This window comes from Nerophis ophidion, linkage group LG18, assembly GCF_033978795.1.
Source record: "Nerophis ophidion isolate RoL-2023_Sa linkage group LG18, RoL_Noph_v1.0, whole genome shotgun sequence".
Taxonomy (NCBI): domain Eukaryota; kingdom Metazoa; phylum Chordata; class Actinopteri; order Syngnathiformes; family Syngnathidae; genus Nerophis; species Nerophis ophidion.
This window is the reverse complement of record NC_084628.1, coordinates 6,608,422-6,634,404: the sequence shown is the minus strand read 5'-3', so window position 1 is coordinate 6,634,404 and position 25,983 is coordinate 6,608,422. Positions and strand designations below refer to the sequence as shown.

At 40.9% G+C, this 25,983-nt stretch overlaps 1 protein-coding gene across 1 annotated transcript in view; it reads left to right on the top strand.

Moving 5' to 3' along the window:
- npas1 (neuronal PAS domain protein 1) overlaps positions 1 to 25,983 on the top strand; it is a 402,493-nt gene that overhangs the window by 199,713 nt on the left and 176,797 nt on the right. Inside the window, 1 exon segment of the mRNA XM_061878625.1 lies at positions 1,304 to 1,542. Within this exon segment, the coding sequence (XP_061734609.1) occupies positions 1,304 to 1,542 (239 nt within the window).

The window sequence follows — 25,983 nt, the reverse complement described above, 5'->3', positions numbered from 1 at the left end:
AAAATGTAAACTTAAAATAGACACCTTCAAACCAAAACAAATTAAAAGCCAGAAATGCCAACATAAAAACTAAAACATAGTAATAGCCTACTAAAATGCTTGCAATCAACAGTTAAATAAATAGGCCTCGTTTGTTTAGTTCAAAAACAAATATTAAATTAAAAACCCTTAACAAATGCCAACATAAAAACTAAATGTTCTGTAGCAAAGAAAATGTAAACTTAAAATAGTTACCTTCAAAATAAAATAAATTAAGAGCCAGAAATGCCAACATAAAAACAAGAAAATATTAATAGCCTACTAAAATACTTGCAATCAACAGTTAAATAAGTAGGCCTCGTTTGTTTAGCGCAAAAACAAATATTAAATCAAGAAACCCTTAACAAATGCCAACATAAAAACTAAATGTTCTGTAGCAAAGAAAATGTAAACTTCAAATAGATACCTTCAAAATAAAATAAATTAAGACCCAGAAATGCCAACATAAAAACAAAAAAATATTAATAGCCTACTAAAATACTTGCAATCAACAGTTAAATCGGCCTCGTTTGTTTAGTGCAAAAACAAATATTAATTTAAAAACCTTTAACAAATGCTAACCTAAAAACTAAATGTTCTGTAGCAAAGAAAATGTAAACTTAAAATAGTTACCTTCAAAATAAAACAAATTAAGAGCCAGAAACGCCAACATAAAAACTAAATGTTCTGTAGCCTACGTTTAAAACTATAACAAAGTGAAGTGAATTATATTTATATAGCGCTTTTCTCTAGTGACTCAAAGCGCTTTACATAGTGAAACCCAATATCTAAGTTACATTTAAACCAGTGTGGGTGGCACTGGGAGCAGGTGGGTAAAGTGTCTTGCCCAAGGACACAACGGCAGTGACTAGGATGGCGGAAGCGGGAATCGAACCTGCAACCCTCAAGTTGCTGGCACGGCCACTCTACCAACCGAGCTATGCCGCTAAACAAACTATCACGAGAGCGTTGTCGTTCACTGAGTGAGTCATGTCGTTAATCGGCGGTGAACGAATCGTTCGCTCAGTCCCTCCCCCGCCCCCATGTTCGTCGTTCGCCGACGTCGAGGGTTCAGAGAGTCACAGAATGCGCCAGTTCCACTCGTACCCGGAGCTCGAAAGAACTGAGAAAGGAACGAATCAGTTCATGAAGTGATTCGGTTCAGTACGTTCACTCAAAAGATTTGTTCGTTCAAACGACACAATACTATTACACGACCGATCTGTGCTGATTCATGTCTTTCTTTCTTTCTTTCTTTCTTTCTCCTCCTCCTCCCGCCGTCCAGTCTCCAAAACCTGCGCAAGGAAAAGTCACGCAATGCCGCCCGGTCGAGGCGGGGGAAGGAGAACTTTGAGTTCTTCGAGCTGGCCAAGATGCTGCCCCTGCCCGGCGCCATCACCAGTCAGCTGGACAAGGCCTCGGTCATTCGGCTGACCATCAGCTACCTGCACATGCGCACCTTCGCCAATCAGGGTGACCCGCCCTGGAACCCCCTGCTGGAGGGCGACAGCAACTGCAGTAAAGGTGAGCGAGAAATATTTTTTCCTGTAGAAAACTTTCTATAAAGATGATTCGGGGACTATTATTTGAACTCCTTAATATTTGCACCAACAAGCTATCCATACACTTAGGTAAAACGAAATCCATCCTATTTGGGTCCCATATCAAACTTTAGAAGGTCAGTGACTTCACTATAAAAGTGGGTGACATTGTTATCACCAGGAAGGATGAGATCACCTACCTAGGTTCCATTCTAGAGGCTAATCTTTCCTGTGATAAAATGGCAACCAAGGTGATCAAAAAGGTCAACCAAAGAATGAGATTCCTCTACAGAATCTCCTCTCTGGTCAACAAAAGCACCTTGAGGATTCTAGCGGGAACTCTCATTCAACCCTCCTTCGATTACGCTTGCACCTCCTGGTACCCCAGCACCTCCAAAACCCTCAAATCTAGACTCCAAACATCCCAGAATAAGCTAGTCCGGTTACTTTTAGACCTCCACCCCAGATCACACCTCAATCCAACCCACTTCTCCAAAGTGGGCTGGCTCAGGGTGGAGGACAGAGTAAAACAACTTGCAATGAGCCTAGTCTATAAAATCCGCTAAACCTCCTTCAATGAATTTTTATTTTGGCAATCTTCACATAAAACAAAGAACAACAACAAGAAAAGAAAAACAAAAACAAAAAAAAAAACACTCATTTGAGCAATGATTGAGCCGAAAGGGTGTAGGTTGAAGCAACGCTTATATAAACCTACCCCATCACAACAAGAACAAGCTTCAAAATATATAAAATCTAAAACATGCTTCACTTATATTACTTTTTTTTTTTTTTTAAACAATATATAAGCAACATATATGTAGCACACGTCTCATATACACAGTTTAACATTTAAATCAAACATATACATTTGTACACTTATATATATATATATATACATATACACATACATACATACACACACATATACCTGTATATATATATACATATACATACACATATACACACATACATACATACATTATACATACACAATTCATTCAAATTCCATATAAAGTGGTAATATATACATTTTAATATAACCTATATGTATAATTATGAAATCATACATTGTATTTATATACATATATATTATTGTCTTTCTAAAACAATGTTTGCTCTTCTTTCTTATATTTACAATGATAAATGATTTAAAAAGCATTTTAAACTGGTCTATGTTGGTGCTGTGTTTTATTTCATCCTTTAAACAGTTCCATATTTTAACCCCTGCTATTGTTATACTCATTCGTTTCTGCGTTGTTCTACAATATTGGATCTTAAAAAGTAGTTCTCCTCTTAAATTATAATTCCCTTCTCCTTGATACCGAAGTACTTGTCAAATTACTTCCTTAACGTAAATGACCGCCATAACCACAACACCATGGTGAGCTCCACAAACCACGTTAAACCCAGATTCCGATCTAACAAAGGTCTTAATTCATTCTCTTTCTATGCCACATCAATGTGGAATGCACTCCCAACAGGTATAAAAGTAAGTGCATCTCTATATTCCTTCAAAACCGCTCTAAAACAACACCTGCAGACAACTTCAACACTTTACTAATACCCTCCTCCATTCACATCCCATCTCCCCGGGTTATAAACAACTCAAATGTACTTCTAATGAATATACTTGTTCTTATGCTATGTGAACTCATTATGTTCTCTGCTGGCTGTACATATCCTACTAAATAAGACCTACACTGTTTCAATGTCCACATTTCTCTGTCGATGCAATTGTTGACTGAAGTTCTGATATCAACTAAAGCTCCTCATCCCACCCCCCGGATTGTAAATAATGTAATGTACATACTATGATGATTAACTTGTGTGATGACTGTATTATGCTGATAGTATATATTTGTACCATGAATTGATTAACTTGATTGACTTAAACAAGTTGAAAAACTTATTGGGGTGTTACCATTTAGTGGTCAATTGTACGGAATATGTAGTTTAGTTTATTAAGGATCCCCATTAGTCTACACCACAGTGGAGACTATTCTTCCTGGGGTCCAGGCAAAAAACATCACACAACCACAGAACAAACGATTAAAATGCAGTACAACATGATCCAATAATAGTCATAATACAAAAATAGCAACAACAAAGAACCAAAAATATACTAATAAATGTTGTTACATAATTTTCATACCAAAGATAAAAATAGCAATATAAAAATAGATATACTGTATACATTTTTGCAAAAGTAAAACAAAGAACCAATGGCCTAAAATATACACATTAGTGTACCAAAGACAAACAATAAGTGATGAAAAAGTATCATCCATCCATTTTCTGCTGTACTGAACTGTGCAATCTACTAATAAAAGTTTCAATCAATCAATCAAAAGACTTTACACATGAAACCCATAAGGTTTGTTGTCTTTCAATCAGGGACAATACTACAATAATATACTTTTATTATTGTTTGACTTTCCTGTCACTTATGGGAAAATGTGACCAAAGAATAGGCTGCAAAAGTTAGTGGCAACATTTAATAATATAAAACACACGATCAATCATTTGATTGATTGATTGATTCTCTTACCATGAATTGATTAACGTGGACCCCGACTTAAAAAATTTGAAAAACTTATCCGGGTGTTACCATTTAGTGGTCAATTGTACGGAATATGTACTGTACTGTGCAATCTACTAATGAAAGTTAAAAATAAAGTCAATTAATTAATCAAATGGGGGTTGTATTTCGGCGGTAAGCGGGGTACACCCTGGACAAGATTGATTGATTGATACTTTTATTAGTAGATTGCACAGTACAGTACATATTCCGTACAATTGACCACTAAATGGTAACACCCCAATAAGTTTTTCAACTTCTTTAAGTCAGGGTTCACATTATTGTATAAAGCAGAGGTCCCCAAACTACGGCCTGCAGGCCGGACTCGGCCCGCCAGCATCCAAAATTTGGCCCGTGGGAAGTCCCAAGTCAAAAAAAATATATATATACCGTATTTCCTTGAATTGCAGCCGGGGCGCTAATTAATTTAAAACCTCTTCTCACCCCTGCGCTTACCAAAGGCATGCGGTAAAAGTAAGCATGCGCTAATTATTTTAAAACCTCTTCTCACTCCGGCACTTACCAAAGGCATGCAGTAAAAAATTGAGTGTGATGTAAGCTTGGACCTTAAATCCCTACTGAATAGCTCTTAATCTTCTTCCCTTTATGCGATTTCATATTACCGGTATTGAAATCAGCCTCTTCCGTTTTGAAAATGATGACAGGGGAAGTGTCACTCATGATGTCACGAGTTTGACCAGGCGGTAATACTAAGCATGCGCTAATTATTTTGCGAAGCGAGTTTGACCCGGCAGTAATTCAAGTCAGGTGCATACTATATGCCCTGCGGCAATTCAAAGAAATATGGTATATATATTATTATTTTTATTTATCTATTTTTTTATTATCCATCCATCCATTTTCTTCCGCTTGTCCCTTTTGAGGTCGCGGGGGGGTGCTGGAGCCTATCTTATTAGTTTTTTTTTTTTTTAATCTGTCCTTTCTAATCCATTTTCTACCGCTTGTTACTCTCTGGCTCTCAGAGCCGCTCAGGCAAATCCTAGTCTGAAAATGTATTTTCCCGTCAATAACGGGACATCGTCACGCTCGAATATATATATTTATATACATTCCGGCCCCCAGCCAAATTGTTTTAACCCAATGCGGCCCGCGAGTCAAAAAGTTTGGCGACCCCTGGTCTAAAAAGTAGCAATTCAGTTGTTGCTGTGTCTAAATACAGTCTTGGTCATATGGCCTCAAAATAACAATATCGATTTTTTCACACATACTTTGATTTAACCCATTTTTTACAACATTTTAAAGATACCAATAAATACAAATGACATACATAATTTAAAACAAGTTTTCATTTTATTTGATCAGAAATGAGTAGTTTGAAAGGAGACAAACAATGCTATAATTTACAGATAGTATTTAGTCAGCCACCGATTGTGCAAGTTCTCCCACTTCAAATGATGACAGAGGTCTGTAATTTTCATCACAGGTACACTTCAACTGTGAGAGACAGAATGTGAAAAAAAAATCCAGGAATTCACATTGTAGGAATTTTAAAGAATTTATTTGTAAATGATGGTGGAAAATAAGTATTTGGTCAACCATTCAAAGCTCTCGCTGATGGAAGGAGGTTTTGGTTCAAAATCTCACGATACATGGCCCCATTCATTCTTTCCTTAACACGGATCAATCGTCCTGTCCCCTTAGCAGAAAAACAGCCCCAAAGTATGATGTTTCCACCCCCATGCTTCACAGTAGGTATGGTGTTCTTGGGATGCAACTCAGTATTCTTCTTCCTCCAAACACGACGAGTTGAGTTTATACCAAAATGGATACATGGATGATACAGCAGAGGATTGGGAGAATGTCATGTGGTCAGATGAAACCCAAAAATAATTTTTTGATGTATTATTCCAGGGGTGTCAAACTCAAATACAGAATGGGAATACCACAGCAAGATATATTGACATTAGCTTGGATTCCGACTCGGATTTCAGCGATTTAAGCGATTCAACAGATTACGCATGTATTGAAACAGATGGTTGGAGTATGAAAATATTGAAGAAGAAACTGAAGCTATTGAGCGAATAGCTATTGACGCTATTCATAGCCATAACATGGCCGAATAGCTGCGTTAGCATCGCCGGTAAAATGTGCGGACCAAACGTCTTTTGACACTGGAGCAACTTAAATCCGTCGATTGGTGAGTGTTTTTTTCGCATTAAATGTGGGTGGAAGGAAACGTAATATAGTTGCAAATGCATCTGCAGGTTATCCATACATCTCTGTGCCATGTCTGCTTTAGCACCGCCGGTAAATAGCATGTTGGCATCGATTAGCGTAGCATGTTAGCATCGATTAGCTGGCAGTCAACATCAACAAAACTCACCTTTGTGATTTCTGTGACTTTATTGTTGCAAATGCATCTGCAGGTTATCCATACATCTCTGTGCCATGTCTGCTTTAGCACCGCCGGTAAATAGCATGTTGGCATCGATTAGCGTAGCATGTTAGCATCGATTAGCTGGCAGTCAACATCAACAAAACTCACCTTTGTGATTTCGTTGACTTTATCGTTGCAAATGCATCTGCAGGTTATCCATACATCTCTGTGCCATGTCTGCTTTAGCACCGCCGGTAAATAGCATGTTGGCATCGATTAGCTGGCAGTCAACATCAACAAAACTCACCTTTGTGATTTCTGTGACTTTATCGTTGCAAATGCATCTGCAGGTTATCCATACATCTCTGTGCCATGTCTGTCTTAGCATAGCCGGTAAAATGTAGGGAAACTCCAGCACATTCAATGGGGGTCTGGCAGCAGACACTTTGGCATCTTCGGGCCAGTGGTGCAACTTGAATCCCTCCCTGTTAGTGTTGTTACACCCTCCGACAACACACCAACGAGGCATGATGTCTCCAAGGTTCCAAAAAAACGGAAAATAACAGAGCTGAGACCCGGTGTTTGTAATGTGTTGAAAATGAAAATGGTGGGTGTGTTACCTCGGCGACGTCACATTCTGACGTCATCGCCTCCAGCGCGATAAACAGAAAGGCGTTTAATTCGCCAAAATTCACCCATTTAGACTTCGGAAATCGGTTAAAAAAATAGATGGTCTTTTTTCTGCACCATCAAGGTATATATTGACGCTTACATAGGTCTGGTGATAATGTTCCCCTTTAACTTTTTCCACACTGTTTGTTGAGAACCCTAAAGGCAGTGCCTTTAGGGAACGCCCCCGATATTGGGAGAATCGGGAGAAATTCACGAGAATGGTTGCCCTGGGAGATTTTTGGGAAAGGCATTGAACTTCAGGATTCTCCCGGGAAAATCCGGATGGTTGGCAAGTATGAGTATTAGCGGTAAATGCGGTGTTACAGCGGCGCCACCGCTGTAATGTTAATTTGATATTGCCTCAAGGGCCAAATTAAATTACACGGCGGGCCAGAGTTTGACACCCATGCACTAACCCAGGGGTAGGGAACCTGTGGCTCTTCTGATGACCGCATCTGGCTCTCAGATAAATCTGAGCTGACGTTGCTTAACACGATAAGTAATAAATAATTCCACTTGTAATCACAGTGTTAAAAATAACGTTCAAAATATAAAACATTCTCATATTATGTTCAAGAAGTTGCATTAATGGTAAGAAGTTATTTATTTATTATTGGTTAGTGTGGGTCTTGCCCTCCTGGGGGTTCTTCAGACCCCCAAGCACCGACATGAGAGCCTGCTTCAGGGTTACAATATTGTCTTATTTTCAAAGGGTCTCTCAGTTGCTTTCAAGCAATTGTAATTTTCTCTTTCGTTCTCGCTCGCACTCTGGCTCCAGCCCCAGCCCCGTCCCTCCTCCTGGCTGCTGTTTATAACAGAGTGACAGGTGATTAGATAACAAGGCCCAGGTGGGTCCTCTGGGCACCTGTCGCTGATTTCGAGGCCGGTCCTGGCACACCCCGCTTCGCTGCAGGCCCGCAGGTCACGCCCCCTCCACAGTTAGCTTCAGAATAACAATGTTATTAGAAAGAATAAGAGACCTATTATACTCTAGAAAGGTTAGTCTTACTTAAAGATGCACGCTTTTAGTTGTGTTCAGTTTTAAAAATATATTTTATGGCTCTTAGGTAAATACATTTTAAAATATTTGACTTCTTGGCTCTCTCAGCCAAAAAGGTTCCCGACCCCTGCACTAACCCCTCTGCCACCGTGATTCATTCATTATTTTATTTTCAAATGTATTACTAGCCGGTGGAAAAGGTTCATTTCGATTTTTCCCTCAGAAACTTGCAAGTAGAAAAGAGGCAATCCATTTTTATTTAGATTTTTTTTGATATGCCATTGATATTTTTTATTGTTATTATTATTTGAAACTTGATTTTGCTTGTCACTATAAAGTTATATAAGCCTTGCTTGTTCAATATTCAATGCAAAACTTGTTTGGGTCCCTATCCATCCACACATCCATCTTCTTCCGCTTATCCGAGGTCGGGTTGCGGGGGCAGCAGCCTAAGCAGGGAAACCCAGACTTCCCTCTCCCCAGCCACTTCGTCTAGCTCTTCCCGGGGGATCCCGAGGCGTTCCCAGGCCAGCCGGGAGACATAGTCTTCCCAACGTGTCCTGGGTCTTCCCCGTGGCCTCCTACCGGTTGGACGTGCCCTAAACACCTTCCTCGGGAGGCGTTCAGGTGGCATCCTGACCAGATGCCCGAACCACCTCATCTGGCTCCTCTCGATGTGAAGGATCAGCGGCTTTACTTTGAGTTCCTCCCGGATGGCAGAGCTTCTCACCCTATCTCTAAGGGAGAGCCCCGCCACACGGCGGAGGAAACTCATTTCGGCCGCTTGTACCCGTGATCTTATCCTTTCGGTCATGACCCAAAGCTCATGACCATAGGTGAGGATGGGAACGTAAATCGACCGGTAAATTGAGAGTTTTGCCTTCCGGCTCAGCTCCTTCTTCACCACAACGGATCGATACAACGTCCGCATTACTGAAGACGCCGCACCGATCCGCCTGTCGATCTCACGATCCACTCTTCCCTCACTCGTGAACAAGACTCCTAGGTACTTGAACTCCTCCACTTGGGGCAGGGTCTCCTCCCCAACCCGGAGATGGCACTCCACCCTTTTCCGGGCGTATTAAAAGGTTAATTTGTTCAACCTTGGCCCGCTCTGTATTTGACTTTGACACCCCTGGGCTATGAGAAGGCCCTTCTATTGTGAATTGTGAAGTGAATTATATTTATATAGCGCTTTTTCTCTAGTGACTCAAAGCGCTTTACATAGTGAAACCCAATATTTAATTTTTATATTTAAACCAGTGTGGGTGGCACTGGGAGCAGGTGGGTGAAGTGTCTTGCCCAAGGACACAACAGCAGTGACTAGGATGGCGGAAGCGGGGATCGAACCTGCAACCCACAATTTTTTTTATAAATAAATACTTTTCACAGAGAGTATTATTATCTTTATATAGGCTGAATGTTTGATACAGCTTCTCGTATTATTAGATTGTGTTTTTAGTATCGTGGCAAGTGAATATAAAGCGCTAGATATTGTGTGTTTGTGTCAAAGCATCTCCGTTCCGCTCGAACCAAAAAAAAAAAGACTTATTTGTAGCGGGATCATTTTCAGTCCTCTATTAGCGCACATCATTAATTGGGTTTTGCATGTGAGCACACACGCCAGGCATTTGCTCATTCACCAGCCTGCAAACATGCACGTGTGTATGCATTTTAATCACACAAAGACCTTCCGTGCGGACACTGTTGTGTGCGTGTGCGCGCCCGAGAAAGCGATACGCGGTGCACAAAGAAAGGAGAAGCTATTGGTGCGTTTTGTAATTACAGGAATTAACTGTATAACAAGGACGCTGTAATTACACAGCCTGTCTAATTGCTAGTGTTACTGAGGGGAAACCATGCAGATACAATACAATTAGAGGTGCATGTTTGTGTGTGTGTGTGTGATTCTTCTTCTTCCTTGTCTCATTTGGAACAACGTGGGCAAAAAAAAAAAGAAGAGAAATTGGATGTTAGTTGCTGTGTGCAAGTATTCCTACCGCGATAAAAGTAGTGTGTTTCCAATAAGACATAATGGCTTTAATAGTGTAATAAGTTTGGTCGGGTATAGATGCTTGTGTCAATACAGTGGCTGAGTTAAAGGGGCTCTTGAGGCGCTGAGGATTGATCGGCCGGCCGTGAAAGGACACTTTGAGGCAAGAATACCTTTATGTAGGAGTCGCTTTTAGTTAGTTTTTCCCGAAACTATTTGCAGTATTGACCGCCCGGGTTCTGGGACTGGATGCTTGTTCAGCAGTGAGGTGGAGTCTAGCCCAGAAACAAGGGTCTACACCAGGTCGCCCGTAAGGACCGGATGAGTCGCCCCCTGGCCTGTTCTAAAAATAGCTCAAATAGCAGCACTTACCAGTGAGCTGCCTCTATTTTTAAAATTGTATTTATTTACTATCAATCAATCAATCAATGTTTATTTATATAGCCCCAAATCACAAATGTCTCAAAGGACTGCACAAATCATTACGACTACAACATCCTCGGAAGAACCCACAAAAGGGCAAGGAAAACTCACACCCAGTGGGCAGGGAGAATTCACATCCAGTGGGACGCCAGTGACAATGCTGACTATGAGAAACCTTGGAGAGGACCTCAGATGTGGGCAACCCCCCCCCTCTAGGGGACCGAAAGCAATGGATGTCGAGCGGGTCTAACATGATGCTGTGAAAGTTCAATCCATAGTGGCTCCAAGACAGCAGTGAGAGTCCCGTCCACAGGAAACCATCTCAAGCAGATCAGCAGCGTAGAGATGTCCCCAACCGATACAGGCGAGCGGTCCATCCTGGGTCCCGACGAGCGGTCCATCCTGGGTCTCGACTCTGGACAGTCAGTACTTCATCCATGGTCATCGGACCGGACCCCCTCCACAAGGGAGGGGGGGACATAGGAGAAAGAAAAGAAGCGGCAGATCAACTGGTCTAAAAAGGTCTATTTAAAGGCTAGAGTAAACAGATGAGTTTTAAGATGAGACTTAAATGCTTCTACTGAGGTAGCATCTCCAACTGTTACCGGGAGGGCATTCCAGAGTACTGGAGCCCGAACGGAAAACGCTCTATAGCCCGCAGACTTTTTTTGGGCTCTAGGAATCACTAATAAGCCGGAGTCCTTTGAACGCAGATTTCTTGCCGGGACATATGGTACAATACAATCGGCAAGATAGGATGGAGCTAGACCGTGTAGTATTTTATACGTAAGTAGTAAAACCTTAAAGTCACATCTTAAGTGCACAGGAAGCCAGTGCAGGTGAGCCAGTACAGGCGTAATGTGATCAAACTTTCTTGTTCTTGTCAAAAGTCTAGCAGCCGCATTTTGTACCAACTGTAATCTTTTAATGCTAGACATGGGGAGACCCGAAAATAATACGTTACAGTAATCGAGGCGAGACGTAACAAACGCATGGATAATGATCTCGGCGTCTTTAGTGGACAAAATGGAGCGAATTTTAGCGATATTACGGAGATGAAAGAAGGCCGTTTTAGTAACGCTTTTAATGTGTGACTCAAAGGAGAGAGTTGGGTCGAAGATAATACCCAGATTTTTTACAGAGTCACCTTGTTTTATTATTTGGTTGTCAAATGTTAAAGTTGTATTATTAAATAGAGGTCGGTGTCTAGCAGGACCGATAATCAGCATTTCCGTTTTTTTTGGCATTAAGTTGCAAAAAGTTAGCGGACATCCATTGTTTAATTTCATTAAGACACGCTTCCAACTGACTACAGTCCGGCGTGTTGGTCAGCTTTAGGGGCAAGCTGGTCTCGCTTTTTAATTCTAAGAGAGACAAAACTCAAATAAAATTTGAAAATCCAAGAAAATATTTTAAAGACTTGGTCTTCACTTGTTTAAATAAATTCATTTATTTTTTTACTTTGCTTCTTATAACTTTCAGACAGACAATTTTAGAGAAAAAATACAACCTTAAAAATGATTTTAGGATTTTTAAACACATATACCTTTTTACCTTTTAAATTCCTTCCTCTTTTTTCCTGACAATTTAAATCAATGTTCAAGTAATTTTTTTTGTTTTATTGTAAAAATAATACATTTTTTTTAATTTAATTCTTCATTTTAGCTTCTGTTTTTTTTTTTAAAAAGACAATTTGTGAAATATTTCTTCAAACTTATTATGAATAAAATTCAAAAAGATTATTTTGGCAAATCTAGAAAATCTTTACAGTCAAATTTAAATCTCATTTCAAAGTATTTTAAATTTTTTTTTTTACAATTTTTGTTCTGGAAAATCGAAAAGAAATGATGATTTGTCTTTGTTAGAAATATACCTTGGTTCGATTTGTTATATATTCTAACAAAATGCAGATTGGATTTTAACCTACGTAAAACATGTCATCAAAATTTTTAAATTAATCTTAATCAGGAAAAAATGACTAATGATATCCCATAAATTATTTTGTTAATTTTTTTTCAAAAATATTCAAATTAGCTACTTTTTGTCTTCTTTTTTTTGGTTCAATTTTGAATTTTAAAGACTCAAAATTGAAGATAAACCATATTTCAAAATGTAATTTTCATTTGTTTCCTATTTTCTCCTCTTTTAAACCGTTCAATTAAGTGTTTTTTTCATCATTTTTTCTTCACAAAAAAACCTTCCGTAAAAGGAAAAAAATTGTACGACGGAATGTCAGACAGAAATACCCATTTATATATATATATATATATATATATATATATATACCGTGGACCCCGACTTCAACAAGTTGAAAAATTTATTGGGGTGTTACCATTTAGTGGTCAATTGTACAGAATATAGGGCTTCACGGTGGCAGAGGGGTTAGTGCGTCTGCCTCACAATACGAAGTTCCTGCAGTCCTGGGTTCAAATCCAGGCTCGGGATCTTTCTGTGTGGAGTTTGCATGTTCTCCCTGTGAATGCGTGGGTTCCCTCCGGGTACTCCGGCTTCCTCCCACTTCCAAAGACATGCACCTGGGGATAGGTTGATTGGCAACACTAAATTGGCCCTAGTGTGTGAATGTGAGTGTGAATGTTGTCTATCTGTGTTGGCCCTGCGATGAGGTGGCGACTTGTCCAGGGTCTACCCCGCCTTCCGCCCGATTGTAGCTGAGATAGGCGCCAGCGCCCCCCCGCGACCCCAAAAAGGGAATAAGCGGTAGAAAATGGATGGATGGATGTACGGGATATGTACTGTACTGTGCAATCTACTAATAAAAGTTTCAATCAATCAAAACGGGGGTTGCTGGAGCCTATCCCAGCTGCAATCGGGCGGTAGGCAAGGTACACCCTGGACAAGTCGCCACCTCAACATTAATTTAAAAAAAAGTGAAGTGAATTATATTTATATAGCGCTTTTCTCAAGTGACTCAAAGCGCTTTACATAGTGACACCCAATATCTAAGTTACATTTAAACCAGTGTGGGGTGGCACTGGGAGCAGGTGGGTAAAGTGTCTTGCCCAAGGACACAACGGCAGTAACTTGGATGGCACAAGCGGGAATCGAACCTGCAACTCTCAAGTTGATGGCACGGACACTCTACCAACCGAGCTATTCCGTGAAACGAAAAACTTTTCTTATTGTATAAAGCAAAGGTCCTACAGGACTCAGCCCGCCAGCGTCCAAAACCATTCATTCACTTTCTTCTTTCCTTCATGGATCTAAACTTTACCGCTGCCGGTATTTTTTTTTCTACAAACCTTGTTTCCATATGAGTTGGGAAATTGTGTTAGATGTAAATATAAACGGAATACAATGATTTGCAAATCCTTTTCAACCCATATTCAGTTGAATATGATACAAAGACAACATATTTGATGTTTCAAACCGATAAACATTAATTTTTTGGCAAATAATCATTAACTTTAGAATTTGATGCCAGCAACACGTGCCAAAGAAGTTGGGGAAGGTGGCAATAAATGCTGATAAAGTTGAGGAATGCTCATCAAACGCTTATATGGAACATCCCACAGGTGTGCAGGCTAATTGGGAACAGGTGGGTGCCATGATTGGGTATAAAAGCAGCTTCCATGAAATGCTAAGTAATTCACAAACAAGGATGGGGTGAGGGTCACTAATTTGTAAGCAAATTGTCGGAACAGTTTTAGAACAACATTTCTCAACGAGCTATTGCAAGGAATTTAAGGATTTTACCATCTAGGGTCTGTAAAATCATCAAAAAGTTCAGAGAATCTGGAGAAAATCACTGCACATAAGCGATGATATTACCGACCTTTGATCCCTCAGGCGGTACTGCATCAAAAACCGACATCAGTGTGTAAAGGATATCACCCCATGGGCTCAGGAACACTTCAGAAAACCACAGTCAGTAACTACAGTTGGTCGCTACATCTGTAAGTGCAAGTCAAAACTCTACTATGCAAAGCCAAACACATTTATCAACAACACCCTGAAACTGGGCCCGAGTTCACCTAAGATGGACTGATGCAAAGTGGCAAAGTGTTCTGTAGTCTGACGAGTCCACATTTCAAATTTAATTTGGAAACAGAGGACGTGGTATCCTCCAGAATAAAGAGGGAAAATAACCATTCGGATTGTTATAGGCGCAAAGTTCAAAAGCCAGCATCTGTGATGGTATGGGGGTGTATTAGTGCCCAAGGCATGGGTAACTTATACATCTGTGAAGGCACCATAAATGCCTAAAAGTCTATACAGGTTTTGGAACAACATATGTTGTCATCCAAGCAACGTTATCATGGACGCTCCTGCTTATTTCAACAAAACAATGCCAAGCCACGTGTTCGTAGTAAAAGAGCGTGGGTAGTTGCCTGGCCCGTCCAGACATGTCTCCCATCGAAAATGTGTGGCACATTACGAAGCGTAAAATACGACAACAAGACCCCGGACTGTTGAATGACTTAAGCTGTACATCAAGCAAGAATGGGAAAGAATTCCACTTTCAAAGCTTCAACAATTAGTTTCCTCAGTTCTCAAACGTTTATTGAGTGTTGTTAAAAGAAAAGGTGATGTAACACAGTGGTGAACATGCCCTTTCCCAACTACTTTGGCACGTGTTGCAGCTATGAAATTCTAAGTTAATTGTTATTTGCAAAAAAAAAAAAAAGTTTGAGTTTGAACATCAAATATGTTGTCTTTGTAGTGCATTCAACTGAATATGGGTTGAAAAGGATTTGCAAATCATTGTATTCTGTTTATATTTACATCAACCACAATTTCCCAACTCATATGGAAACGGGGTTTGTAATTTAATACAGTGCTTAAATTTTGTGGTTTTTTTCATTTTTTTTTTTCATTTTTGGCAATATTTATGAATGAGTGCACTTCCGAGGTAACATAGCCTCTAGTCCAGGGGTCGGGAACCTTTTTGGCTGAGAGAGCCAAGAAGCCAAATATTTTAAAATGTATTTCCGTAAGAGCCATATAATATATTTTTAACACTGAACACAACTAAACGCGTGCATTTTTAAGTAAGACTAACATTTTTAGAGTATAATAGGTCTCTTGTTCTTTGTAATAACATTATTATTCTTAAGCTAACTGTGGAGGGGGCGTGGCCTGCGGGCCTGCAGCGAAGCGGGGTGTTGCCAGGACCGGCCTCGAAATCAGCGACAGGTGCGCAGACGGCCCACCTAATCACCTGTCGCTGTGTTATAAGCAGCAGCCAGGAGGAGAGGCGGGGCTGGGGCTGGAGCCAGAGCGTGAGCCAGAACGAAAGAGAAAAAGACAATTGCTGGAAAGCAACTGAGATACTTATTGAAAAATGTACAGTAACCCTGAAACAGGGTCTCGTGTCGGTTCTTGGTGGTCTGAAGAACCCCCAGGAGGGCAAGCCCCACACTAACCAATAATATATAAATAACTTCTTACCATCAACGCAACTTGTTGAACAGGTGCGGTAGAAAACGGATGGATGGATTAAAAATGCACGATGTTTTATATTTTAACATTTTTAACACTGATTACAAGTGGAATTATTCATTATTTATCGTGTTGAGCAGAGTCAGCTCAAATTTACCCGAGGGCCGGATGCAGTCATCAAAAGAGCCACATCTGGCCCCCGAGCCATAGGTTCCCGACCCCTGCCCTAGTGCTTTAACTTTTGTCCGACTTTTTGACTAAATCCTTGTGAGACCTTGAGTTGTTAAGGGTTCCAATGATAAACTGTATTTGGTGGTTTGTGTCTACCAGACCAGCTAGCAGGTGCTGATGCTGTCGGTACAATTAATCGTTTGTTTGTGTTAAGTCAGTGTGCAGCCAAGGGGGCGGGGCTGCACGGGGGATGCTGGCCAATGAGAGACAACCTATCATATATCATGGGAAAATGGCTTTAAAAAGTCATCTTGGCTTAAACTATTAAAAATATATATTTTTCTACTAAACTAAATGAACTAGAAATAAATAAAAAAATTAAATGCTGTTGTGTTAGGTTGGTTATATTTGTGTAAAAATGGTGCAGGTTTTTTTGCACTATTTAAATGGCAAAGTGTTTTATTTTACTTCCTTGACTGGCGATTTAATCATGACATGCATTTAAGCTATTTTGTTATTACTGGCGGTTTTTCTTTTGACAAGCCATCCAAACGGTCACTGCAGTGGTGGCCCGACTGAAAATGTAATGCTAATTTGGACATCAGCTTGAACATGTCTACCCACAATGCAATGGCTGAGGTTTAAGTGTGATGCATGACTTTAATTCCGTAAGCGGAATGTGGCCGGAGTTTGTATGAATGGAGAGGAAGGGACAAATGAGGACGGAATAAAAGAGTGCAAGGTGCACAGATCCGTGTGTCGGAGGAGAGTATAGGAGGGGGGGGGGGGTCGCATTCCTCCACAGTCACCCCTTGTCCGAGGGGTTTTTGGATGGCCGGGACGCAGCCAAGGGAAGGAAGCAAGAAGGCTGGAGGAGAAGGGAGCAAGCGAAAAAGGGGAGGGGCCGCCGCCGTGGCTTTTGTCTGCTTCCCACGTTTCAAAGCCAGTCTTGAAAAATGAATAGACAGAGGAAAATCAATTGCATGACCTTCACGGCGAGAAAGAGGGAGAGCGATTGAGAGAGCAGCAGATGAGGGAAAGGGGGGGGGGGGGGGGGGGGGGGAGGCAAGGAGGCAAGAGAAGGAAAGGAGGGGACAGAATGTGGAAGGAAGCGAGCGAATGAAAAGGACATTTTTAAATAAGGGAAAGTAAAACAAGCCACGCTGTTCATTGTTATTCAGCGAGTGTCTTTATTTATGTCAGTTTAATCAGCGCATCCAAGGACCGAAGCCTTATTAGTTTTATATACATACACTTCTTGGAGTTCTACTGCAACCCCATAATGCATCCATATGGGAGCTTCACGGTGGACTGCGTCATATTGGTTTATTATTTTGGTCACTTTAGCTACTTCTCTGAGAGTTTAGATGACCGGAAATGACATCATTGCATTAAACTAAATGCGGGCGGTATTTGGCGAACAATTGGCATGCAAGATAAACTCTCATAACTGGACAGTGATGCGAAAAGCATTTTATTTCAACAAAAATATATTCATCTTCAGCTAAACTTTTGTTAAAGGCCTACTGACATGACACTTTCTTATTTAAACGGGGATAGCAGGTCCATTCTATGTGTCATACTTGATCATTTCGCGATATTGCCATATTTTTGCTGTAAGGATTTAGTAGAGAACATCCACGATAAAGTTTGCAACTTTTGGTCGCTAATAAAAAAGCCTTGCCTGTACCGGAAGTAGCAGACAACATGCGCGTGACGTCACGGGTTGTAGAGCTCCTCACATACTCACATTGTTTGCAATCATGGCCACCAGCAGCTAGAGCGATTCGGAGCGAAAAAAAGCGAAAATCTCCCCATTAATTTGAGCGAGGATGAAATATTCGTGGATGAGGATAGTAAGAGTGAAGGACTAGAGAAAAAGAAAAGGCAGGAGGGCAGTGGGAGTGATTCAGATGTTATTAGACACATTTACTAGGATAATTCTGGAAAATACCTTATCTGCTTATTGTGTTACTAGTGTTTTAGTGAGGTTATATGGTACCTGAAAGTCGGAGGGGGTGTGGTGACCGCCAGTGTCTCCGACGGAAGCCACGCAGCTGCAAGAGGACGCAAGCTCCGCTCATGTCTCCGGTAAGAGCCGACTTATTACCACCATTTTCTCACCGAAACCTGCCGGTTGACATGTGGTCGGGATCCATGTTCGCTTGACCGCTCTGTTCCATAGTTAAGCTTCACCTTCGGGAATTTTAAACAAGGGAAACACCGGCTGTTTTTTTGTGGCTAAAGGCTAAACGCTTCCCACCTACAGCTTTCTTCTTTGACGTCTCCATTATTAATTGAACAAATTGCAAAAGATTCAGAGACACAGAAGTCCAGAATACTGTGTAATTATGCGATTAAAGCAGACTACTTATAGCTTGGATCGGGCTAGAAAATATTGTCCGCTACAACCCGAGACGTCAAACGCACGCGTCATCATACTGATGTCTTCAACAGGATACTTCATGCAAAATTTAAAATTGTAATTTAGTAAACTAAAAAGGCCGTATTGGTGCAATGTTAGTATTTCATCATTTATATATAAACTATCAGACTGCGTGGTCGGTAGTAGTGGCTTTCAGTAGGCCTTTAAGTTAACCTTCGTCTTGTGTTAGGGTCAGCACAGACTCGTTTTAGTTTTTAAATGCATAAAAGAACCGCATAAATGTATTTTTTTGCATCAAAGCTTTTTTGACTTTGTCAGAAACCTCTTTCAGGGTTAGGGAACCTATGGCTCGTGAGCCAGATGTGGCTCTTTTGATGACTGCATCTGGCTCTTCGATAAATCTTAGCTGACATTGCTTAACACGATAATTATGAATAATTCCGCTGGTAATCACAGTGCTAAAAATAACGTTCAAAATAGAAAACATTCTCATGCATTTTAATCCATCCAACTTTAACACTGTTACAAATATACGCCACACAGTGAACCCACAGCAAACAAGAATGACAAACAGATTTTGGGAGAACATCCGCACCGTAACACAACATAAACACAACCGAACAAATACCCAGAACCCCTCCATCCATCCAAGAAGTCGCAGTAATTAACTATTAATCATTTATTATATGTTAGCTTCAGAATAACATGTTATTAAAAAGAATACAAGACTTATTATACTGTTGGTCTTACTTTAAAATGCACTCATTTAGTTGTTTTTAGTGTTAAAAAATATTATATGGCTCTCACGGAAATACATTTTGAAATATTGAGCTTTCATGGCTCTCTCAGCCGAAAAGGTTCCCGACCCCTGCTCTATTTCAACGAAATAATATATATATTTTTCGACTTCCTTATAAAATGCTCTGGTTGGAATTATGACCTTGGTGTTCTAAGGGTCTGTTTCGTCACAGTTATAAAAATAAGATCATCAAGCAATAATTGGAGCCAAAACTGAACAGACTGAGAGCCAGCTCCTCTGCCAATCATGTGAGCTTTCGGGGATTCTCATTTTACCTTCTTATCCACTACAAAAACAAACCATGTGAGGTCAATTCAGTATAAAATGAATAAAATAAAAAAAAATTAAAAATTTTATTTAAGAGATGTGTTCAAATACCCCTCAAGTAACACAACAACCTTTTATTTATTTATACCATTCTCTTGAGGTTCATTTTACCATATTTTTAATTGAAATCGAGGGGTATACTGAAAACAAAAAGGCCCAATGGTCCACACCAAAAATATTAAAAACAATATTTTCATGGATAAAGAAGCCTAACAAGGTAACCAAGAGATGAGAAACAAATTGGATGATAGATAATTGTTTTTAGTGTATTTTACAGCTGATTTAAAGGCTTCAGTAGGCCTTTAAATCAGCTGTAAAATACACTAAAAACAATTATCTATCATCCAATTTGTTTCTCATCTCTTGGTTACATCTTTAGGCTTCTTTATCCATGAAAATATTGTTTTTAATATTTTTGGTGTGGACCATTGGGCCTTTTTTCTTTTTGTTTTCAGTATACCCCTCGATTTCAATTAAAAATATGGTAAAATGAACCTCAAGAGAATGGTATAAATAAATAAAAGGTTGTTGTGTTACCTGAGGGGTATTTGAACACATCTCTTAAATAAAATTTTAAAATTTTTTTTATTTTATTCATTTTATACTGAATTGACCTCACATGGTTTGTTTTTGTACTGGATAAGAAGGTAAAATGAGAATCCCCGAAAGCTCACATGATTGGCAGAGGAGCTGGCTCTCAGTCTGTTCAGTTTTGGCTCCAATTATTGCTTGATGATCTTATTTTTATAACTGTGACGAAACAGACCCTTAGAACACCAAGGTCATAATTCCAACCAGAGCATTTTATAAGGAAGTGGAAAAATATATATATTATTTCGTTGAAATAGAGCAGGGGTCGGGAACCTTTTCGGCTGAGAGAGCCATGAAAGCCAAATATTTCAAAATGTATTTCCGTGAGAGCCATATAATATTTTTTAACACTAAAAACAACTAAATGGGTGCATTTTAAAGTAAGACCAACAGTATGATAAGTCTTGTATTCTTTTTAATGTAATGTATGTATTTTACAGCTGATTTAAAGGCCTACTGAAGCCTTTAAATCAGCTGTAAAATACACTAAAAACAATTATCTATCATCCAATTTGTTTCTCATCTCTTGGTTACCTTGTTAGGCTTCTTTATCCATGAAAATATTGTTTTTAATATTTTTGGTGTGGACCATTGGGCCTTTTTATCAATGATGAAATATTAACATTGCAACACATGCCAATACGGCCTTTTTAGTTTACTGAATTGCAATTTTACATTTCCCGTCAGGTATCCTGTTGAAAACGTCGCGGAATGACGCGTGCTTGTGACGTTATTGGTTGGAGCGGACATGTTCTCCCAGCACCACACACGGCTAAAAGTAGTCTGCTTTAATCGCATAATTACACAGTAATTTGGACATCTGTGTTGCAGAATCTTTTACAATTTGTTCAATTAATAATGGAGACGTCAAAGAAGAATGCTGTTGGTGGAAAGCGGTGGATTGCAGCTGCTTTTAGCAACCGAAACACAGCCGGTGTTTCTTTGTTTGTTGTGAAGCTTTAACACGGAGCGGTCAAGTGAACATGTTTCTCTACCACATGTCAACCAATTGTGATATTAAGTCGGCTCTTACCGGAGATTTAAGTGGATTATGCGGCGAACTCCTGCAGCTGTCAAAAAGGCAGCTGTGATCTTGGCTCCTCCGTTGGCTTCTTTCAGAGACACTGGCGGTCACCGCAGCCATATGACTTTCAGGTATGACTTTATAATCTCACTAAAACACTATTAACACAATAAGCAGATAAGGGATTTTCCAGAATTATCCTAGTAAATGTGGCTTAAAACATCTGAATCGCTCCCACTGCTGTTGCCTTTTTTTTTTTTTTAGTGCTTCACTCTAACTTTCCTCATCCACGAATCTTTCATCCTCGCTCCAATTAATGGGGAAATCGTCGCTTTCTCGGTCCAAATCGCTTTTGCTGCTGGTGGCTATGATTATAAACGATGTGAGGATGTGAGGAGCCCGACAACCCGTGACGTCACGCGCACATCGCCTGCTACTTCCGGTACAGGCAAGGCTTTTTTTATTAGCGACCAAAAGTTGCGAACTTTATCGTCTGTATTCTTTACTAAATCCTTTCAGCAAAAATATGGCAATATCGCAAAATGATCAAGTATGACACATAGAATGGACCTGCTATCCCCGTTTAAATAAGAAAATCTCATTTCAGTAGGCCTTTAAGATATTGGTCAAAATTGATACATTAACATAAGAGATGGTAACAGAAAGCTAACACAAGAGGAAGGTTTAGTACACAGATATTTTGCATCATGTTGTGTTACTCTTGAACTCGTGAACTATCTGGCTCTGTTGGTAGCGAAATCATAATTTTTGGACCTGCAGTGCGTACTGTCCATCCATCATCCATCCATCATCTTCCGCTTATCCGAGGTCGGGTCGCGGGGGCAACAGCCTAAGCAGGGAAACCCAGACTTCCCTCTCCCCAGCCACTTCGTCTAGCTCTTCCCGGGGGATCCCGAGGCGTTCCCCGGCCAGCCGGGAGACATAGTCTTCCCAACGTGTCCTGGGTCTTCCCCGTGGCCTCCTACCGGTTGGACGTGCCCTAAACACCTCCCTAGGGAGGCGTTCGGGTGGCATCCTGACCAGATGCCCGAACCACCTCATCTGGCTCCTCTCGATGTGAAGGAGCAGCGGCTTTACTTTGAGTTCCTCCCGGATGGCAGAGCTTCTCACCCTATCTCTAAGGGAGAGACCCAAACTCATTTCGGCCGCTTGTACCCGTGATCTTATCCTTTCGGTCATGACCCAAAGCTCATGACCATAGGTGAGGATGGGAACGTAGATCGACCGGTAAATTGAGAGCTTTGCCTTCCGGCTCAGCTCCTTCTTCACCACAACGGATCGGTACAACGTCCGCATTACTGAAGACGCCGCACCGTACGTACTGGTTGTTTAATAATATAATAAATGCATTTTGAAACATTGGGGTAAAATATATAGGCCTAGTGCTCAACTTGTATATGATATTTCCAATATCCAAATTAAAAGAGCTTAGTTTTTATATAATTTTGGGAAATCAATACTTGAAATGAATTGAAAGTCACCACCTTTTCAAGCCGAAGATCCCTAGTCTCAGCCAAAAACTAAAGCAAAATCTACTCTGTCGACTATAGTGTGTGTGTGTGTGTGTGTGTGTGTGTGTGTGTGTGTGTGTATAACATTTTTGACACACCTTCTCCTCATTCAATGCGTTTTGTTTATTTTCATGACTATTTACATTGTAGATTGTCACTGAAGGCATCAAAACTACGAAAGAACACATGTGGAGTTATGTACCTAACAAAAAAAAAGGTGAAATAACTGAAAACATGTTTTATATTCTCTGATTCCTGCTTTGCACACTCTTGGCATTCTCTCCATGAGCTTCAAGCACACCTGTGAAGTGAAAACCATCTCAGGTGACTACTTCTTGAAGCTCATGGAGAGAATGCCAAGAATGTGCGAAAAAGTAGTCAGAGCATATGGTGGCTATTTAGAAGAAACGGCGGCATAGCTCGGTTGGTAGAGCGTCTGTGCCAGCAACTTGAGGGTTGCAGGTTCGATTCCCGCTTCCGCCATCCTAGTCACTGCCGTTGTGTCCTTGGGCAAGACACTTTACCCACCTGCTCCCAGTGCCACCCACACTGGTTTAAATGTAACTTAGATATTGGGTGTCACTATGTAAAGTGCTTTGAGTCACTAGAGAAAAGCGCTATATAAATATAATTCAATTCAATCTACAATGTAAATAGTCATGAAAATAAAGAAAGCACATTGAATGAGAAGGTGTGGTAGTGTATGTGTGTATATATGTATGTATATTATGTATAAATGTAAATATATATATACCGGTAATTTATTTTTAAAGACAAAACTTTTGTTTGCGATGAGGTGGCGACTTGTCCAGGGTGTACACCGCCTTCCGCCTGATTGTTGCTGAGATGGGCACCAGCGTCCCCCGCGACCCCGAAGGGAATAAGCGGTAGAAAATGGATGGTTCGATGGACAAAGTTTTGTGTTGTTATCTTTGGCTGTTGTCAACTTTTGTTTTTCTTATTGTTCTTCTTGCTGTTTTGCCAATTTTTTATGTTTATTTTTTTGTGCTTGTTTTTTGCAATGTGCCGAAGGCCAATGACTAACGAGTCCCGGGCCACAGACGGCCCTCCTACTCTAAAAGCTAACTGTTCATGGCCACTTTAGTCTTAGTTCCGCAGTATATTTGTTCATCCTATGGTTACATATGGGAGGCTAGCCTCATGGTTGTCTTACGTAAGCGCGGAAGCGGTAAAATCAGCTTTTCTTTCACCTGTCAGATTTTTCTAGTGTAATAAAGAGAGGATAAACGGGTAAGTTCGTCTTTAGCTGTCACCTTGTTTTATCATGCCGATGTTTACTTTTGTATGCACAATAAATCAACACAAAAGCATAACTTTGGAGCAATGTTCACAGAAATTTTTTTGGGCTTGTTAGCTTCCCGTCGTAGGTGAGCGATAATGGTCGTGCTTGAGGAAAGATTTGTTTCATTTTTGTATTCTGGAAAACGTTACCAGTCAGCCTTAATGCATTGTTGCAGCTTGATGATTTTTGTGAGATGAGTAAATGTACCGGGCAGCTGCGCTCGCCGGGTGTGGCCGCCTTTTTAAAAGCGGCGGGATGTGAAGCTGAAGAGAAAGCGGCGTGCCGGCGTGTTGAGAGGTTAAAATGCGTGCCTGTTTGCTGGTCTGCTGGTCATGCCCCGGGTCGGGGTGTCACTAATGTCATATTAATAACAAATTTTTATTTTTTATTTTCTGGATCGACCGGTAGTAATTTGCGACTAATGGGTAGGCAAAGGGTGGAGTGCCATCTCCGGGTTGGGGAGGAGACCCTGCCCCAAGTGGAGGAGTTCAAGTACCTAGGAGTCTTGTTCACGAGTGAGGGAAGAGTGGATCGTGAGATCGACAGGCGGATCGGTGCGGCGTCTTCAGTAATGCGGACGTTGTACCGATCCGTTGTGGTGAAGAAGGAGCTGAGCCGGAAGGCAAAGCTCTCAATTTACCGGTCGATCTACGTTCCCATCCTCACCTATGGTCATGAGCTTTGGGTCATGACCGAAAGGATAAGATCACGGGTACAAGCGGCCGAAATGAGTTTCCTCCGCCGGGTGGCGGGGCTCTCCCTTAGAGATAGGGTGAGAAGCTCTGCCATCCGGGAGGAACTCAAAGTAAAGCCGCTGCTCCTTCACATCGAGAGGAGCCAGATGAGGTGGTTCGGGCATCTGGTCAGGATGCCACCCGAACGCCTCCCTAGGGAGGTGTTTAGGGCACGTCCAGCTGGTAGGAGGCCACGGGGAAGACCCAGGACACGTTGGGAAGACTATGTCTCCCGGCTGGCCTGGGAACGCCTCGGGATCCCCTGGGAAGAGCTAGACGAAGTGGCTGGAGAGAGGGAAGTCTGGGCTTCCCTGCTTAGGCTGCTGCCCCCGCGACCCGACCTCGGATAAGCGGAAGATGATGGATGGATGGGTAGGCAACCTCTGCTGTACAGTATTTTAATTAACAAAAACAAGGAAACACCGGCTGTGTTTGTTGTTGCTAAAGGCAGCCGCAATACACCGCTTCCCACCTGCATCTTTCTTCTTTGACGTCTCCATTATTAATTGAACTAATTGCAAAAGATTCAGCAACACAGATGTCCAGAATACTGTGTAATTATGCGATTAAAGCAGACGACTTATAGCTGGGATCGGGCTGGAACCATATGATTCATCATACTGCGACGTTTTCAACAGGATACTTCGCGCAATTTAGTAAACTAAAAAGGTCGTATTGGCATGTGTTGCAACGTTAATATTTCATCATTGATATATAAACTATCAGACTGCGTGGTCGGTAGTAGTGGGTTTCAGTAGGCCTCTGTTGCTGACTAACGTCGTACAAAACTACAGGTAGTTAGTACAAAAAAAGAGAGCAGTGCTGGCATCCTAAAATGTAAATAAGCCTGTTTGTGTAACCCAGGTTTTGTAATTAGATGAAGCCCAGCAGAAAAGACAGACCGTAACAAGGGAACCGGGGAGCACGTTCTTTATTGACAACCGTCACGTCTCTCGTCAACGCAGTGGCTTTTTGTCAAGGCAGCATCTCTCTCTCGGCTTCACATTAACAGCGCAAAAACGTCAACTGCGCCAACAAAATGAAAAATGGCTTACATTTGTTTAAACATCTGCTTTAACTAAGGAAGAGTAAATGCCGATGTAAATGGTGCACTATTTTAAAGTTGATTGAGGTGCGTTTACTATGTTAT